The sequence below is a fragment of the Salarias fasciatus genome, chromosome 4, assembly GCF_902148845.1.
Source record: "Salarias fasciatus chromosome 4, fSalaFa1.1, whole genome shotgun sequence".
Lineage (NCBI taxonomy): Eukaryota > Metazoa > Chordata > Actinopteri > Blenniiformes > Blenniidae > Salarias > Salarias fasciatus.
In genome coordinates this window covers 746,630-765,423 of record NC_043748.1, presented here as the reverse complement: position 1 = coordinate 765,423, position 18,794 = coordinate 746,630, and the positions used below count along the sequence as shown (strand labels likewise).

At 48.2% G+C, this 18,794-nt stretch overlaps 1 protein-coding gene across 1 annotated transcript in view; it reads left to right on the top strand.

The window, feature by feature from the left end:
- The window catches only part of rnd2 (Rho family GTPase 2), a 28,977-nt gene extending 10,677 nt beyond the window's left edge, over positions 1-18,300 (top strand). The window contains exons 3-5 of the mRNA XM_030088922.1: positions 11,446-11,555; positions 13,882-14,016; positions 17,125-18,300. Of these exons, the coding sequence (XP_029944782.1) occupies positions 11,446-11,555; positions 13,882-14,016; positions 17,125-17,394 (515 nt within the window). The 3' untranslated portion in view covers positions 17,395-18,300. The remainder of the gene's footprint in view (positions 1-11,445; positions 11,556-13,881; positions 14,017-17,124) is intronic.
- The last annotated feature ends 494 nt before the right edge of the window (positions 18,301-18,794 follow it).

The window sequence follows — 18,794 nt, the reverse complement described above, 5'->3', positions numbered from 1 at the left end:
TTGATTTTGAATCATAAGTCACAATAATTGCTTTTAGTAGTTTTAATTAGGGTTTAATTCAAACAACACACTGATTAAGTGGAAAACAGGTTTTCAGAGACGCAGTCTCCAGGAAACCAGCTTCAGAGCTTCACGCTGCAGCCGAGTGATCAGAGCAGCAGGAGACGTCCCCTCACTAAAGCAGGCGTTTGTTGGTATTGGGGACGGGGGACGGGGACGGGAATGGGGACGGAGACGGGGACGGGGCAGACAGGAAACCCACCCAGGGAAGCGTGGCTCTGTGTGTTTTTCTCGCGGTCCACTCCCTCCTGCGACGGCAGCGGCGCCCGATGCAGCGCCAGCTTTGATCAGCTCACTTCAAACAGCCACACTGACTGGTTCTGCTGCTCCCAGAGCTCCGGCTCGGTCCCTCCGGTCCCCCCCCCCCCACTCCCCATCACCACCACCTCCCCCCACTCCCCATCACCACCACCTCCACAGGCGCAGAACCCTCTCAGCATCCGTCTGCTACCCATCCGAGCGTGAGGGGATGCGGGGAGAGAGGACCCCCCCCCCCCCACCTGCACCTCCCTCACACACTTCCCATCATTTATGGATGACTTTATTTATAAACAAGATCTCCCCGCGGCTTTTGTGGAGGTGAAATTGCACTTGAAGTAGTGCCTGGCTCCCCCCCAGGCGGCCCCCCCCGGGGGTCTGCAGAGTGGGCTCCGGGACACAGAGCGCCATGATAGGGATGCGTTTGGATGTCTGAGGATGTCTTTTCTTTCCCCCTGCTCACACATTTTTCATTTCGCTGACCGGATCCTCTCGCTCGCTTCCAGAACCGGCAGGCGACGTTTTCACAATGGAAATCTTCAAGTGGGGGTGCAAGTTTCAGAGAGAGAGCATGAGACGGAAAGATGTGAGGCAGCGGAAATAAAGGTTGTGATCTCCCCTTTTTCAGAAGCAAAAAGGAGTCGAAAGATGAATATGAATACCTGTGTGTGCGCGCGAGTGTGTGTGTGTGTGTGTGTGTGTGTGTGTGTGTGTGAGATGTGTCCTTTGAGGCTTTTCAGAGCAGAATTCACTGCGGCATGGAAATCGCCGGTGGTCAAAGAAGTAGGGCACCTGTGGGGGAGAATCCAGAAACACTGATGGAGATTTGACTGAACTTAACGCCTCTTGTCTTTTACCTGGACTTTGGCTTTCTTGGCGGATGGAGATGATCGTGACTAGACCGACCCGAGGAATGAGAAAAGGTGAATCATCATTTTAGCTCATTAGATTAGTGAGTCTTCTGATCCAGAGACGAACGGCCCGGCGTCCCCGTCACAGTGTGTCCCGTGCAGTGTCCTTTGGCAGGACTCCAGACCTCGAGCGTCCTGCATGGCGGACATTCCTCTGAGACTGGTTATGTAAGGAGTGTTGAGGCTGCTGTAGCAGGTGGATGTATTATGTCAATAAAATATCTATTTACCATTACAAAAAAACAGGAAACATAATGATCTGCAACACCAGACAAACAGGAACAGATCGGTTTCAAGTTCAACCAAAGTGCAGCAAATTATTAATATTTCATTGAATTGTATTTATGATTTGTTGCTTTCATCTGTATTTCCATATAAAAGCTGGATCATCCCATAATATTCTCCTCGCACATTTGTCCTCATTTCTTTGTTTGCTTATTCAATTTGAGTTAAATCAAACCGTGAGCCGCCGCCGCCCGTCTCCCAGCATCCTCTGTTTGTTTGATCTCAGCTGCTTGGTTGGATCTTGTCCAAACAGTCTGCCGCTCGCCGTCGCCGCTGATTCGATGAGACTTTAGCGGCCGTGGTGAGCCTGAAGAAACACGGGAACAGAAAAAAACAGGTTGCGCTGGTTGCTCCCGGTACGGAGGCAGAGCTCCTTCACAGCTGTTCGACTCCCCCTCACAAACACACAGCGGGCAGAGTTTGTCTTGTAACACTTGAAGACGCGTCTTCGAGGAGTTAGGAGGGTTGTAGTGTATCCCCACGCTCCAGTCTGTGGTCATTCCTGTGTTTCTGGGCCTGAGAGCCAAGCGGGCGCAGACTACATTTCTAAACTACGACGCTAAATGTGAGCTCTCGTCTCTGTGGTCTGCATCAGTCTGCATGTAGGTCCAACATGTTGAGCTAACAGACACATTCATGCTAACACTTGAGGGTTGTTTTTCCTGCAGAACATTGTCTCTGCTGGCTTGATTCTTACTTGATATTGTGCGCACAGCTGCCATCTTCTCTCTTTGGTAAATCACCCGTATACAGTCAGCCTTCCTTGTAATGTGAAATACGTGATTCATATTTTCAGCAAGACTCTTCTCTCAGGGAGGACCACAAGACTAACAGTCTACATTAGGTGTGTGTATTTTACGAGTAATCAACTAAGACTGCTGATAGTTGATTGGGTGGAGTGTTGAGAGTCCACATGAGAAAATGAAATGAGATAATAATGAGTTGGATGTCTTGCTACAGGAAGTTATGAACTATATCGCACCGTCGCTGTAAATAACTCCAAAATCGGCAATAAAAGAAAAGAAAATTCCAATATGGGAAATGATTTGTCACAGTTCAAAGGTGTTTGAATAAAAATATCAATGCCAGACGTTTCAGAAATACTGCAGGGTTCAATAGGAGGGATCACACTGAACATGTCTTCTCATAAAGTCCACAAAGAAAAGTCGTGTCGAGCCAGCTGAGGAAATGACTCTTCGCATTAAGAGCTGCCTGAGCCAATTTGCACCACATTTATCAAACATGCTCAAAGCAGACTCAACCCAAGCATTTTCAGACGTTGTAAATCCCGTTGCTAAATGGATTGTGAGAGTTATTTTACAAATCAGAGCACCATGTTAGTAGCCCAGGTTCACTGGATCTTGAATGTTAGTCGTTCATTAACTGTTCTTCCTTCACCAGTTTTGGGTTGACACTGTCCACTGTGCTCAAGAAATAGCTGTCATTTGAAAATACACTCATCATCATCATCATCATCAAACCGCCAGACGTTTCCTCCTGTCAGAGTCACCCAGATCTTTACATCCACCTGTTTTTTTCTCCTTTCAACTTGAAGCTCTGACAGCTTCCCTGCCACCTGAAACATCCCATTCCTTGACAAGTGACAATGTCATTCTCCTCATCTGTCAGTGGTCTTAATGTTTTGGCTGCTTGGTGCACAGATCAACAGAGGGAGTGAGCGACAGAAGCAGAGCTGCCTTTAAAAGCAGAGCGCAGCATGAACCAGAGCTTTGGACAGAGCCGGAGATCAAACAACAGGAGATGAAATAAATCGGAGCTGTTGCCCTGGTGAAGCGAGTGTGTGTGTGTGTGTGTGTGTGTGTGTGTGTGTGTGTGTGTGTTCTTGTATTTCTATCCTTGTCGGGGCCAAATGTCCCCACAAGGATAGCAAAACGTGGAACGACGTGCCTTGTGGGGACCTTTTTCCGGTCCTAAGTAGGAGAAACAGTGTTTTCTTGACCATGTTGTTGTTACTGAAAAAAGTAAAAGTGCAAAAACATTTCTTTAGGGTTAGGCTTTGTTGTGGTGTGGGTTAGGGTTAGGGTAAGGGTCAGGGTTAGGGGCTAGACATGAATGGGAGTCAATGGACGGTCCCCACAAGGATAGAAATACAAGACTGTGTGTGTGTGTGTGTGTGTGTGTGTGTGTGTGTGTGTGTGTGTGTGTGATTATAAAGGAGCAGCTCAGGGTGAGGAGAAGCTGGAAGTGGACACACCACTCCATCTCCGTCCCCAGCAGATGAGCAGTAATGCAGCTCTGTCCGCCGTCCGAGCTTCTCTTCTCAACCCGCCATTGAACGACAGACGGGGACTTGAAGTCGGAACGGATTCGCATGAGGAGCCTGACGCCCTTCAAAGCCTGCACTTCCTGCAGGGGGGGGGGGGCGCGGGGGGCTTTGATCAATATCTGCCATGTGAAGGCTGCAGACTGGGAAGGTTAATGGCCATTTAACCCGGAGTCACCTCCTCCGTCCTGGCTGTGTGCTCATGCTTTGAAAACATGACACAGTCATCTCTATTACAGATCAACAGCTTTATCTGTGTGTTCACACACGTGTGTGTGTGTGTGTGTGTGTGTGTGTGTGTGTGTGTGTGTGTGTACACTTCTCTTCTTTAATGTCACTGACAGCAGCGGAGCCTTCATCAGGAGCTCTGAGCTGCGTTATTAAAACACCTGTTCCACTTTGCGTTTTCTATTTGGCAACTTCACTGTGTGACTGTGTGCCAGAGAGAGTGTGTGTTTGAAGAGTCTGAGCTGTGAATTAGTCTCTTTACGCAGCTTTTACTTGTGCTAATGTCTTGTTGCAATGCAAATATTGCAAATGCAACATTATTCTAGAAATACTTTCAGTTTACAGCCTTCCAGTGTGAGTTTTACTTTCCAGCAGCCGAAACGATGAGGACGAGATATTTTTATGACAGCGCTCTCTCAACATGTTAATCAGGTGATTAAAAATGCATGGATTCACTTTTTACAGTGTGACTCAGGAAACTGTGCCACGCCAGTGAAATATCAGTCTGAGAGCTGTGGACTAAAAGCGATGGAAACTAAACTCCAGCAGGAGGACGAGGAGGTGAAGAAGCTCCAACAGGCTCTGCCGACCAGGGGAACCGGCCGCAGACGCTCTGACGCAGCGCTGGCGTCGGAGGTTTAACAGTAAAGCGCAGCAGCGGACTGCAGAGAAGGAGGCTCTCCAGAAACACCAGGACGAGGTGGAGACCAGGCCGACCTCAGAAACCCCCTCCCTGGAGACATGGAGGGAGGACAAGACGCAGGCGGTGTGTCAACGAGTTTTAAGACTTCATCAACACTGAGTGGAAAACCAGGAATCCACTCTGCTGTGTGCTGTGGACTGAGTTCAACATCCACTCAAAGTTTTAGAGAGAAGTCCAACAGTCATTCACGCTGCAGAATGAGGAGCTAAACAAAGCCTGTCTTTCATATTTAGACAGAGAAACAGCTTCAGTCCGTCAGCAGACTAAACTTTTTAACTTTTAAATTGGTTTAACTTCTTAAACATCCTCTGATGGCTGACATTTCATTAAATCAATCTCTGTTTTCACATTTTGTGACAACTCCAAATTGAAATGTTGCTGCATCATTTAAACAAAGGTTTGACTTTCATCATTTACAAATAAGAACATATATGGACTTGGAATTCATCAAATAATCGTTGTCAGCTGAACGTCACGCTGAAAGCAGCCAGGCTACAGGAGTTCCCCACACAGATCTTTTACTATACATTTTTAGAAGAAACTCTGGCCATGCCATTAATAAGAGGAGGGTAGATTGACAGATTTTTAGTGTTTAAGGTGAAATATGAAGAGTAGGTTTCCTCCGGGTGTTCTGGTTTCTCTCTATTTGGAAAGAATATAAAACATATAGTAACTCCCGAACTGCTTCAAATCAAACTGAGTTCTTCTGGGGAACAGATATTGGTAAATCTGATTCTGGTAGAATCAGAACCCGGCGCCTCACCGCTTGTCTCTAATTAAAGTTTCTGTATTTCCTGCAGTACAGAGAGAGAGAGGGTCAGCAGGAGTCACAGGGATGCCGGAGCCAAGGCTGACGCACGGATACAAACATAATAATCATCACCTCAGTAAAAAGGTTGCTTTTGCATTGATTAAGGAAATCATGAAACTTGAAACTTCATTATGCAAGTGACAGAAAATGGAACATGTTTTAAACATATTTCTGGATGAAATCTCTGACTGACTCGTTCATCTCAGTCGTGGCTGAGCGGGAGTCGCGCCATTTGTTCCTCGCCGTCTCATTCCTCGCCGTCTCGTTCCTGTCTCTGATGCTCGGTCTTCGTACGTAGATCAGCCTGCCGCTGTGAAGCTACTAGAATAACACACTCGTAGGAAGGGTTCATGAGCTTAGTGTAGTAATATAGATGTATAAGAAGAATGTTTTTAGCGAGTCTGGGCTGTTCGGTGTGGTCTGGGGGCGGGGCTTAGCTGAAAGAGTAACTTCCTTTTCTCTGTTGGCAATTTGTCGATTTCCTGTAACTTTTCAGTGGATAAATGAATGAATTTGAAAATTATCAGATGGTTCAGTGACGAATTAGAAGTTTGCAGTAGGAAATATAGAGCGAGGACACAATCTGAATAGTATACCGAACATCTTTCTGTTGAAAAGTTCAGACTCCATCCCCACTCCGTCTGCGTTGGGAGGAAGGTCAGTGTTGTTTGAGAAGTTTTTCATTCCCTTTCATTTCGTTCCCCGCCTCGTACAGTGGAGTGGTGCAGGGGGTCAGGGGAGCTTCACGCCGTCTCGGCGCCGTTCTGTTTACTCCTGTTTGAGCTGATCCCTGATTGAGATGAAATCATGGCGGTTCGGATCGTGGTTGACCTCTGAGAGGCCGGAGCGCAGACCCTCTTCTTCTCTCCTGCCGTCATCAATACGGCGGAGCGCCTCCACAGTCCGCACGCCGCCGCGCTCCTCTTTCTCGCTCCGCACAATGGAGCCGTTTGCATCCCTTCAGGTTGCTACGATACTCCGCCGACCCGACTTGAAATGTTTTTGCCTTCACTTTGAAGGTGAATTTCAAGAGGAAAACAGCTGCGGGAGACAAGAAAAGATGGGGAGACTGGCTGTTTTCGCTAATTTACTGATGCGGTGACATTTGTGAGGCTTTTTGTGGGCCCGCCTTTGTGTGCATGGCTGTTTTTCAGAGTATCTATACGGCCTAATGAGGCTGTTAGCCGTTGTTGACTCTCCGCCATATGTGCATGCACACATCAAAGTGCCCCGAGGCGACGACGATTCTCTCCCCCTCGCCCGTAATGGCTTTCCTTTTTGGCTGCGTCGGCATTGAGCACGCAGCAAACAGAGAAAGAGGCAGGGAAGGTTCCCGCTGCGACGCTACAGATTAATGCCGAGACGACCGGAAGGCTTTGTGAGACGGAGATATACACTCGATTACACACAGGACTCCCCGAGAATCCCATCCGGTCCAACTGCACCGTTCGCGTTTTCACACAAAACTTTATTTCATTGTCGACACTGAGCGTTTGACCGAGCAGATGAAGAGCCGCGGCGTCTCGGGAAGCAGAGATGAAGTCGTAGCTCAGACCCTCAGGCCTGATTGCTCCACATTAGCACTGGGCGAGGTTTCGGCGTCCTCTGGGACGTTTGATGAGGCTCGGCTGACGGCCGTCACCTCTGCCCGCCGACGCCCGCTCTGAGGCTAATTAGCCCAGTGGAGGTAAAGGACGGGGAGCCGAGGATCGACGGCGCTAATGGAGGCTAACGCTAATGCTCAGGCAGAGCGTGTGAGTGATGGTTTCTCGCCGTCCTTGGCTCGGCCCGGCTGGGTCCCGCTCCCTGCCAGGTGTGACGGTTTTCCTCGTTCTCTGCCAGGCCGAGGCCCCCCCCCCCCCCCCTCGGCCTGAGGCCCCCCATCCGTCTCTTCCCGCCTCTGTCTGAAATTCAATTGACCTTTTGTTCCACCTCGCGGTGAATGGGCACAGGCCGGCCTCGCCGACAGCCAACCCGGAGCGCTCATACCTCTTTATTTGATCCGTCCTGCCGAGTCCGCCGCTTTCATTACCTGCCCAAACACCCACTCCCGCCCTCGCCTGCACTCCTCCACCGCCATATCTTCTTTTATCTGAGCTCAGGCCTGCTTTTAGCTGCTGAAAATGGCAGGAGAAGACGCCCCTCCACTCTCTGGTCCTCTTGCGTCTGACTTTGCAGAAGTGCTGATGCGGCTGAGGCCGCCGCTCGGCGAGGGAGGAGCTCTGAGCCGCCGCTGTGGGACCGGGCCCCGGCGTGACCGTGACCTGCCAATCACTTTGATCTCTGGGATTGACAGATTGATCCCAGCGGCCTCATCCCAGCCTCTAATTACATCTGGAGTCAAACGAGCGCCGTTGTCTCAGCGTTCCCCGTCGATCCGCTCATCATCGAAAGCTGCCGCACCTTGTCCTCGCCTCACCGTCAAAGTCATTAGATCTTTCTCTTTCTTTTGCGCCGTCGCTCCACCTCCTGGTGCTCGGCCTCTTCTCCTCCTCAGCTCGTACCTCAGCGCAGGTCTGCCGCTCCGTGATACATACTAAAGACCAGCTTCAGCAGCTCCAGCTCCTCATGTGTGACCACTACCAATCACAGCTCGCCGCCGCACAATGCCAGCTTTGCTGACGGCTGGACTTCCTGTGATTGGACTTTTTTTTGGTGTGTGTGTGTGTGTGTATGTGTGTGTATGTGTGTGTGCCAGTCCTGTGCTTTGGGCAGGACAGAACAGAGGCGGTCTGGTGCTAATAAGACGGAGAGGAGTCTATTTGTTCCTGATAATTTCTTGTAAAGTGTGGGCTGAAATTGTTATCCGAAGCGGAAAATATGATTACTGCCTGTGTAATTTAAAGGTGTTAAAAGGGGATTGTTAAGTATCTCTATCAGAGATTATTCTCGGCTTCCTGAGTTGTTGTGCAACATTTAAATTGAACACCTCCGCAGGAAAAGTTTGTTTGGAACTGCAAAATATGTTGAACCTTTAAAAGGACACTAACACAGTTTGAAAAGTTACACAGTTTTAATTATATATAATTAAACTGTATCATGTGTAAAATTTCAGAAGAATGTGAGATATTTTAGAATTATCCTTTTTATATTATTGCTTTTTGGTGGTTTTAGTGTGTTTTGTTTCATCTGCTCTCACAGTTTTGGCTCTTTAACACAGGCTCCTTTTTGTTGTTGTTTGATAGTTTCTCACAGCGTTGGCTGTTTAGTTTATTTTCCTTTTTTTCGTGGTTTTATTCATATTAGCAGTTTTAGCTGCAATTTGCACACATGAAGATATGCATGTATAAAAACTGTTAAAAATCAAAAAACTGGCATTTGTTCCCGTAAGAAGGGAAATGATTGTAAAAATCCATGGAAGGAAAACAGTGAAGAAAACAATAACTGTCTGATTACAGTCTATTCCTTCAGCGCTCCACATTACAGCGTTACACACATTTAGAAGTGTAGAAAACCTGGTGAAAACTCAACTTTCTGACTCAAACCTTTCTTTTTAAATGTCGCTGTTCAGAGTTTGCCTTTGTCATCGGTGTTTTGCACTTAATTTCTTTTCTCTTTGGTTCAGCAGCTCTTCTCTTCCTCTTTTGTCTGTTTTGTTTGAGTCCGCCATTTTTTGCTCTTTGGGGCATAAAATGTACTGATAGACACATAAATCAATGTCTTTTCCGTACTGTCAGGAGGATGTGATTCTGCAAAATTCAATAATAGAGTTTAATGGAGTTAACCTTGTAGGTTCTCTTTGAAATACTTTTTGAAGTTTAGTTCGTGAAATTCTACATCACTTATTCTGAAGTTACAAATGTGCCATTTATTTCATATAAAGTCTGTGAGGAAAGTATATAACTGATGTGAAATTGTATGAACTTCATGATTTCTTGCTTCTAAATTGGTCTAAACGGGGATTTCCATGATATTATTGGCCTAAACATAATCCGTCATTTATCACTGTGATTAAATACGTTGCCACAGTTTTCAAAATAGTGGGAGAAAGAGTTGACGTTTATAGGAAATGATTGAAACATTGCGAGCATTTTATAGACAAAATAATGTTTATTTGTTGGACTAAACTGAAGTTTCAAGTCTATAAAATTCAACACCATTACATTTACTACATGTGTTATATGGTTCCTGTAGGTTTCCACCAGTAACTTCAGTTAATGTTAGTAATGTTCCAATATCGAGATTAAAAAATGTTAAAGAAATATATTGTCCAGAACTAATAAGCTCGAGATGCACAAAATACACAGCATGTTCACCGGAGTGTATAAAGCGCTAAAATTCACTCGCTATTAGATAGATCGTTATTTTTCTATTGTTTTATGTTGAGTTTTTACTTTAAAAGACATTTTAAAGTGATTTTCTCAGGACGATGAAGGGAATCAGAACATTCATATCAATTAACTCTAAATCCAACTGCTGTTTGGAAGTTTTTACTGTTAAACTAAAGGCTCCAGTCAGTCTCTGTGTTGAAACTAAATGTAATATTTGTTATCACTTTGCATAAATTCTTACTAAAATTTGCAAATCTTTGTGTTTTATTGTAATGAGAATTCACATAGAGTTTACTCTTGATAGTGAGAAATGAGTTGCTCTGACTAAACTCACTTCCTGTGGTATAAAAGTTTTGAGTGTTTCTCCTGACTGAAAGTGAAAGTGTCTGGCGGCGTCGCTGAGTGGGCACGGCACATATTTGTCATTCTTTTGATGGTAAATGAGGAACTCTGTGAGAATCAGGCTGCAAACAGAACTGCTTTGCTCACTTGGAGGCAAAAGAAAAAACCCAGAGGGGTGAAGTGAAGACAGCCTGTGGCAGCAGATCGCCACCGGACAGCCAGCTGCAACGCCGTTCTGTGGGCCCTAACAGACAAAAACACGCGGCGAACTAACGAGCTGTTTGTTACGTCAGGTTTGAATCCCAATCAATTATTTACAACTGAATCCTGCTCAAGTTTTTTTAAAAAGTGTCTGTTCGTCTCCAGACCTGTGGGCTTCTGGTGGCTCTTGATTTATTCCGTGCAGGAGTCGAGGTCCTTTCGGGAGGCCCGCCGACGGCCCCGCAGCCACACCCCTCCCAGAGAGCCCAGATATTTTCACAAGGCTCCTAATGAGAGCCGAGGGCGAGCGGGAACCGTGCAGCCGGGCGGCGGCCGCCGCTGCACAGGCGCCGCGCTGCCTTCAAATTTGATCAAGGTGCAGAAATGAAAAGCGAGAGCGGAGAGAAGCGCGTGGGAGCGTGAGAGTCTTACACATCCAAACGCAAATGGAAAAGGTTTTTTTTTTTTCCCCCCCTTCTTTCTAAACAAGGGCCATTTGCTGGAGAGACAGAAAGAGGGATGAGAGCGCGGAATTAAGGGGTTCAACCTTTACTTTGCCCTTTGTGCTGGCAGTCGCTGTCGTTTGAGGATGATTATGGATTGCGTGCGCGAGTCGTCCGGTTCTCAACCCACTGTAATTCACTTGTGTGTGTGTGTGTGTGTGTGTGTGTGTGTGTGTGTGTGTGTGTGTGTGTGTGTGTGTGTGTGTGTGACATTCCTGGTGAAGCGCTGTGATAACGGGAGGCCACAGCTGCGCGTAAAGCCCGAGAGAGCAAGACACACAAATATGTGCGCATTACTGTTTGGATCAGTCCTCATTTGCATCAGCGGAGTGCAGTGGAGCCGAAGCGTGTCCGAGCGCATGCCCCGGCGCCCGCTGTAATATGTTATTCATGTATCAATGACCTTTAGGCCACCTTCCAGAGTGACGCGCGGCGTGTTTTAATTGACAGAGGGAGCCATATGGTCATGGCAGCGAGGCTCTCGCGGGGGTTAAATCCGGTTAAAAACAGGTACTGGCAGGAATTCCTTTGAAGACGCCGTGACCTTATGCCATCTGTGTGTGTGTGTGTGTGTGTGTGTGTCCGTAGGTTCCTCTTATTACGACAACGTGCGGCCGCTGGCGTACCCCGACTCGGACGCGGTTCTGATCTGCTTTGACATCAGCCGCCCGGAGACTCTGGACAGTGTCATCAAGAAGGTCAGTGCTTTTATTTCCTCTTCTCCCGTTTCGTGTTTCCCATTTTTCAGCGCTTCGGATCAGCGTTTAAAATCTGCTGAAAACAATCAGTTTCTCCCACCATCAGCATCTCGCGCCGAGGCAGATTTCCGCGCCGGCAGCTTTTCGCGGCTCAACAATAGAGCAAATCAGCACCGAGGGTGAAGCGCCCTCCACCAAACCCCCGTTCCTTTATCTCATAAAGTCCTCCATGGATACTTGACCCACGCCGCTCTGAGGAATCGGAGGTCAGGGAGAAGAATCAGGGGCGAAGCTTTGCAGCCAGGCGAGTTCAAGAGGAGCATCAGATATGCAAATCAGCCCCAGAAACCATATCAAAGAAGCCTCGGCGCTTCCTCCTGAATACCAGAGGCAGACTCGCTGTAACCGTTTAAAGTTTAAAGCACGGCGTTTATGCAGAGTGGCTGGCCAGATGTGGGTAGTGAACATTGGTAAAAGGTGGCTGATGGGTGGAGATGGGGCGGGGCTGGCGATTCTGCGGTCTGGGATGTGTTTTCACAGGCGCAGACCAAAATACCTGCGGTGCATTATACGCCCGGCCTAATGGGCTTTCACTGAGGCATGTGTGTCATGTAAAACAGGCCCGCGCCTCCTCGTGCGCTCTCATCTTGACACCATGTGTGACTGCGCCCGCCCGCCTTTGAACTGCGCCCTGCGTCGGGCCGACGGCGGTTCCCACGGCGGCCCGTCGACGTGTTTAGTGGTCTGAGGGGAGCTGCCAACGTGTCCTTGCAGACTGTGTAGATCTAACCCTCGACACCATTTTCGTAACCCATGAAGCTCCTTGCGAGCCTCAGAGGACCTGGAAGGGGGGGAGGGGGGGGGGCAGCAGCGCCGCCAGCCAGCATTAGCCTTTCCCATGCATCACTGGGCAGGGGGTCGCCGTGACCCCTGCTCCCTGGTTGTCATCCCGCTAATCCCTGAAACTGAGGGCCACACGGGGAACCTGCTGTCCGGTCGCCATCCCGAATTAGACTCTTGACCGGAGGTCGCCAGGGGTGCCAGATGACAGCTGGGGGAGGAGACGGGGTTAAACAATCAAAGCTTCTGATTGGGCGCTTTTTTGGAAGAATGGGGACGAGCCGGAAAGGTCGAAGGCGGCTGCCCGGGTGAAGGTTGAATGGGCGCCCTGACATTCTGCGCTCGGCATGTGGAGTATTTCAGGGCCGCCGAGCGCCGAGGCTTCTGCTGCTTCAGAAGTGACATTTAATCTCAGGGTGATTTCAGGAAGAAGGCCGCTCAGCCGTTTTCTGTGAGGAAACCTGAAATAGATTTGTTGACGGAGGCTGGTTGAGGGAAAAAAGTAACACACTTCAGGCACCGCAGGAAAAACCTGAACCAATCTAGCACATAAAAATGTCATCCTCATATTTCTGCAGCTTTTCCAGAGAAACTGTGAACAGTGCAGCGATCTGGCAATGTGACATAAATGGAAATACGTGGAAATTCATTAGAATTTAGCTGCTTCAAGGCAGCATGGTAACCTGCTCTCAGCCATTTCTTCCAAAGTTTTTAACTACGGAGACAAATACGTGCAAGTAATGATCAATTAGGAGTCTTATACTGTGATTTTGGAAATTATGACACCATTGGGAACTGTATGAACTCAATAAAGCTAGGTTTTGGTGTTTGACATTGGATCGGTTGTCAGAAACTTCGTCAGAAGTGTAACACTGTCACGAACCTTCCAAACAGTCCTGGTTCTTCTCGTCACCGTGTCCATCTGCGGCTTTTCCCTTCTTTTGTCCTGTGTGGAAGTAAACCCCAGCTTTGTTGAATGTTTGCTGGTTTTTCTGAGTGCTGTGTCATGATTTCCCCACTCCCCGCTGACCGCCGTTTAAAGAGTCCAGTCACTGTTTAGTTTAGAAAATGTGGTCTCCATCAAGTTGTCTTCGAGTTCGGTGTTTGGTCTGAAGCGGCGGCTTTCGGAGTCTGGGTGGGTTTCTTCACAGGAGTTCACGGAGTGCACAGCAGCAGCAGGTACATGGGCTTTTCACTGGATATGAGGAACGGCTGCATAAAAAGACTTACCTGATAATTTAAATTAAAAGCCTTCAAGTCATACGAGAAATTCTTATCATTGCCACACAGTCAACTTCACAAATGCTTATCCTCTTTTGCCTAATGACAATTAAATTAGTTGCCCTTTTCGTAAAACACTGTAATACAGGAGAATTAACAGTTTGACAAGTTCTTGAAACATCCTCAAGAGGTTTAATCTCCAGAACGCTGCGATATGAAACGTCAGAGAAGCCAAAGGCTGACGTGTGGCTTCATGTCTCCGCAGTGGCAGGGAGAGACGCAGGAGTTCTGCCCCAACGCCAAGGTGGTGCTGGTGGGCTGCAAGCTGGACATGAGGACGGACGTCAACACCCTGAGGGAGCTGTCCAAGCAGCGCCTCATCCCCGTCACCCACGAGCAGGTGAGGACGAGCTGCCCAAGGATATCTGGGAGGGAACAAGAGAAGAACAGGCTGAGACGTCAGATTCGAATGCAACAGTGGAAAAATCCATGATGTGGGAATCCAGTCCGGTGTGCATTTATTTATTCCTGTCTTGGATCAGCAGCGGCATTGCATCACTTTTGTCGTCCCACGGGAGCAAAAAAGGTGCAAGACGGCTCATTCGGACGCGAGCAGAGTGAAGTAAACCCCCTCCGTGTTGCTGCCGTTGGCGTTTTGACCAAAATCTTGCTGACAAGCCATGTAAGCCGGAAGAGTCTAGGCACACATTCTTACCCCAGAAAATGAAATATTCATGCAGATTTCAGGATTTTCTCAATGCGGGATGAATAGAAAATGGACATTGATAAACGAGCGAACCCTTTTATCACCTGCCGCCATGACCTCCAGTCCAAAGGGGGGGGTGGTGATAAAGTGTTCTGTAAACGTGTGAATTTTAATTATCCCTCGCTGTGTTCTTTTGGTGCGCTCCCCGTGTTGGACATGCAAAAAGTGGAGAGGGGCTTTTTCACCGCCACACAAAAGCCCTCGAAGACAAAGGAGCCTTTCTCCCCTACTGTCTGAGAGCCCGCCGGAGGCCAGCAGCACGCCGCTTCCTCCCAAATAACAACACAAAAAACACGCCGTTCATGTAAATAAGGCACACAAACAAAAGACAGAGTGACGAACCACAGCTCTAATGTGGAATAGCTGGGGACCGTTCGGTTCCAGGCCGGCATTAAGCTTCTCAGACTATTTTGGTTCAAGGCAGCTTCTGTTTGTCTAATATGCCCAGAAAATGTGTCACACAGCAGACGCCAACGCTGCGCACAATAAACATTTCGGCGCTGTAATCCAACAGGCCCGCGCCGTTATCCTCGCGTCGATCTCAAATTGAATTCCAGCAGATCTGAGGCGTCACCAGCGAGAGTGACCACCAGCTGAACTCGCCGTATTTCCGCCTTAATCTGCCTGAGATTTGATCAAGCCTTTCCTTCTTGTCACGACAATCTCTACCTCAACCCCCGCCACCAACCCGCCCGCTGCCGCCCCCCGAATCCAAATCTTGCTGTTCCACCTAATGAGGAGTTCATTGCTTCTTATACACGGCTCGCTGCACAGCCCAGATAAAAATCAAGCCCCGTCCACCGGGGATGAAAAGCTCTCTGTGTGCCGGAGAGCGTGCGATTTTTCGAGGGTCATGGGAAATGCAGTCCCGTCTCATCCGTTCCAACCTTTGTGCCTGTGTTGATTCTTTGTGAGCCGCGGGTTTTCGAGTGCGATCGCGAAACCAGAGACGAGGTCGCGTTGCGGCGGGATCGCAGGGAGGGAACGAGGGACGCCGAAATTAAATTCGCCTCTGATTTAATCGCAAGCAAACAATTTACAGTCTCAATTAGCTGTGTGTATTATAGCATTACTCAGGGGTGAGCCCCAGCGCCGGAGTGGAGTCTCTTCTCTCTAAATAGCTGCAGAGCTGATGTCAACGTTGGCCCAGTGGGCTCCTGCTCTGATCTCTCCCTTTCACCGCACACCGAGCAGTCGGCATCTACATTATTCAAACAGATGGAGGAGCTTCGTTTGTCTCCACGCCTGTTTAGATCATTGACATTCAGTCTACGGTTCGGATCAACATCTTCGTCTCAGAGCTCCTGTCTTCTTTTGTTTCGGCGACAGACGTTTAGCCTTCTGCTGCTGAGACGCTGAGAAGCCTGTTTATACCGCGGCACAAAGAGAGAGCGTACGGGAAGATTTAATTCTCCCTGCCAAGAGCTCCAGTCGCACACATTCAGGTCTGCAGCTCAACTCAGGAAAGCCCGAGGATTCAGAAGATAAAAACATGTGTCACTGACAAGAGGTGTGGGACAAACGAGGATGAATGCAAGTCAACTGAAAGAAGAGAGAAATCTGTAAACTGAATGCTTTTGTAGGAAAGTTGTGCAAAACATTATCTGATGGTTACACACATGATGGATGGATGGATGGATGGATGGATGGATGGATGGATGGACAAGATCAGTGGATGGATGGATGGATGGGTGGGTGGGTGGGTGGATGGATGGATGGATGGACAAGATCAGTGGATGGATGGATGGATGGGTGGGTGGGTGGGTGGATGGATGAATGACAAGATCAATGGATGGATAGATGGATGGATGGATGGATGGATGATGGATGGATGGATGGATGGATGGGTGATGGATTGATGGATGGATGGATGGATGGATGGATGGACAAGATCAGTGGATGGATGGATGGATGGGTGGGTGGGTGGGTGGATGGATGGATGGATGGATGGACAAGATCAGTGGATGGATGGATGGATGGGTGGGTGGGTGGGTGGATGGATGAATGACAAGATCAATGGATGGATAGATGGATGGATGGATGGATGGATGATGGATGGATGGATGGATGGATGGATGGGTGATGGATTGATGGATGGATGGATGGATGGATGGATGGGTGGATGGATGGATGGATGATGGATGGATGGATGGACAAGATAAGTGGATGGATGGATGGATTAATGGATGGATGGGTGGGTGGATGGATTAATGACAAGATCAATGGATAGATGGATGGATGATGGATGGATGGATGGATGGATGGATGGATGGATGGATGGAAATGTAAAATGGGTGGATCGGTATGGGACAAGATGAGTATATAGATAAACGCATGGATGGATGGATGCTCAAGGTGGATAGATGGATGAATGATAGATGCATGAATGGATGGTTGTAAGGAGGGATGCACTGATGGGTGGTGGACAAGATGGATGGATGGACAGGACGGTTGATGGATGGATTTTCAAGAGGGATGGATGGATATGTAAGATGGGTGGATTGGTAGGTAGACACGATGGGTGGATGGATGAACGGATGGATGAATGATGGACAAGCTGGATGGATGAATGGATGGCTGGATGGGTGGACGGATGGATTGATGGACAAGCTGGATGGATAGACCAGATGAACAGATGCCTCCAGTAGTGTAACTGTGTGTTCTCGTCACGTATTGTTGTGTTTTCGCTCCTCCTCTCCTGGATCTGTTTGACCGGTTCTCCTGGACCTCCCTCCGTTCCAGGGCAGCGCCATCGCGCGGCAGATGGGGGCGGTGGCCTACGTGGAGTGCACCTCCAAGGTGTCCGAGAACAGCGTGCGGGACGTGTTCCACATCACCACGGTGGCGTCGGTGCGGCGGCCGCACAAGCCGCAGCTGAAGCGCAGCAGTTCCCGCCGGGGCCTGAAGAGGGTGTCGCAGCTGCCGCTGCCGCCGCTGCCCGGCCGGACTGAGCAGCTGGACCAGGCCCCGGCCATGAGGAAGGACCGGGCCAAGAGCTGCGTGCTCATGTAGAGACCCCTCTGAAATATATATATAAATATATATATGTACATACATACACAGAAATCTATAAAAGAGAAAGTCTATTTATTATTTGCGGATTTTCCCCTTTGTGTTTTCTTTTTTTTTTTTTGCACTGCAGATGAGTGGGAAAAGAAAAACACATCAATGTGGAAACAAAAAGCTTTTTTTTTTGTTACGTGGGTGTTTTTGCATATTTCATAAGTTGTTTACATATTTGTGTAGTTTTGAAAATGATTGCAAATTGGACTAAGTCCCACGGACACGAGGAAGCCGCCATGGTGGAATTAAAGTGGAATTCATTTCCTGTAGCGGCTCTTATTAACGGGGACGGCACGGCGGCGGCGGCGGCGGCGGCGTGACGCACTGCCGAGGTGAAGCCGTGCCCAAACAGGATGTCTGAAGATGAAGAGTGTTGTTTTCAAAGGTGGAGATGTTCAGCGGACTAATTGTCTGGCCTCCGCTCGCTTCCTGTCGCCTCGCCGGGGAGAAAAACCTGTTTGTACAGTGACGCTGAAAAAGGGATGGACGGAGGCTCAGCCGGAGCTGGAAATGAGATTCTGAGGGACTGCGTGAAAAGAGTGTGTTTGTGTGTGTGTGTGTGTGTGTGTGTGTGTGTGTGTGTGTGTGTGTGTGTGTGTGTGTGTGTGTTTGTGTGTGTTAATACCACAAGTGCTTTTCAGGAAAGAAAGAAGAAGAAAAAACGAAGAAGTCACAAAGGTATCCAGTTTTATTTTTGCCTGTTTAACACCGTTTTCCTCCTTGACTCCAGTCGGATTCATTTGATCCTCTGATTTAATGCCGTTGTCGCTATTTTAAAGGTGTTTCTTTGTGGAAAAAAAAATAAAGTGGTAAAGCGTTAGGGCTATTTTGTTGTACTTTCACTAAGTCTAAAAAGAAATAAAAGAAAGAATAAAGCAGCAGTTCGATCGTAAAGAGAAAAACTGATTTGTGACTTTTATATTTTGTGGGACATGGCCACAATGAACCTCACAGTGAGAAGAGCTGGGTTTGAAGTTTGCATGTTCTTCCTTTTCGTGCTGGTTTTCATGTCATCCATCGTGGCTCCTGCGCTGTCGGGTGTTTGTCTTACGATTCATTATTCGTTGGTTTTGTCTCTGTGTTCTCTGTGTAATCATATTAAAGTCTTGGTTCTGATCCATGTCTGTCTTTACGCTGCTCGTCTCATGGTCTCCTCTCATCTCGTCGAGCCTTTCCTCCTCCTGTGTGTTTCCAGGCGTTCGGTCTCTCCCTGTGTTTGTCTTTGTAGGTCCATCTGCTCCGCTCCCCTGACTTTTCATCCCTGTAGATTTTTCCATCGTCTTAAATAAAACATTACTTTTGGTTTGAGCTCATTAGAGTGTTGGCTCGTCTGTCGATGCTCTAACCTG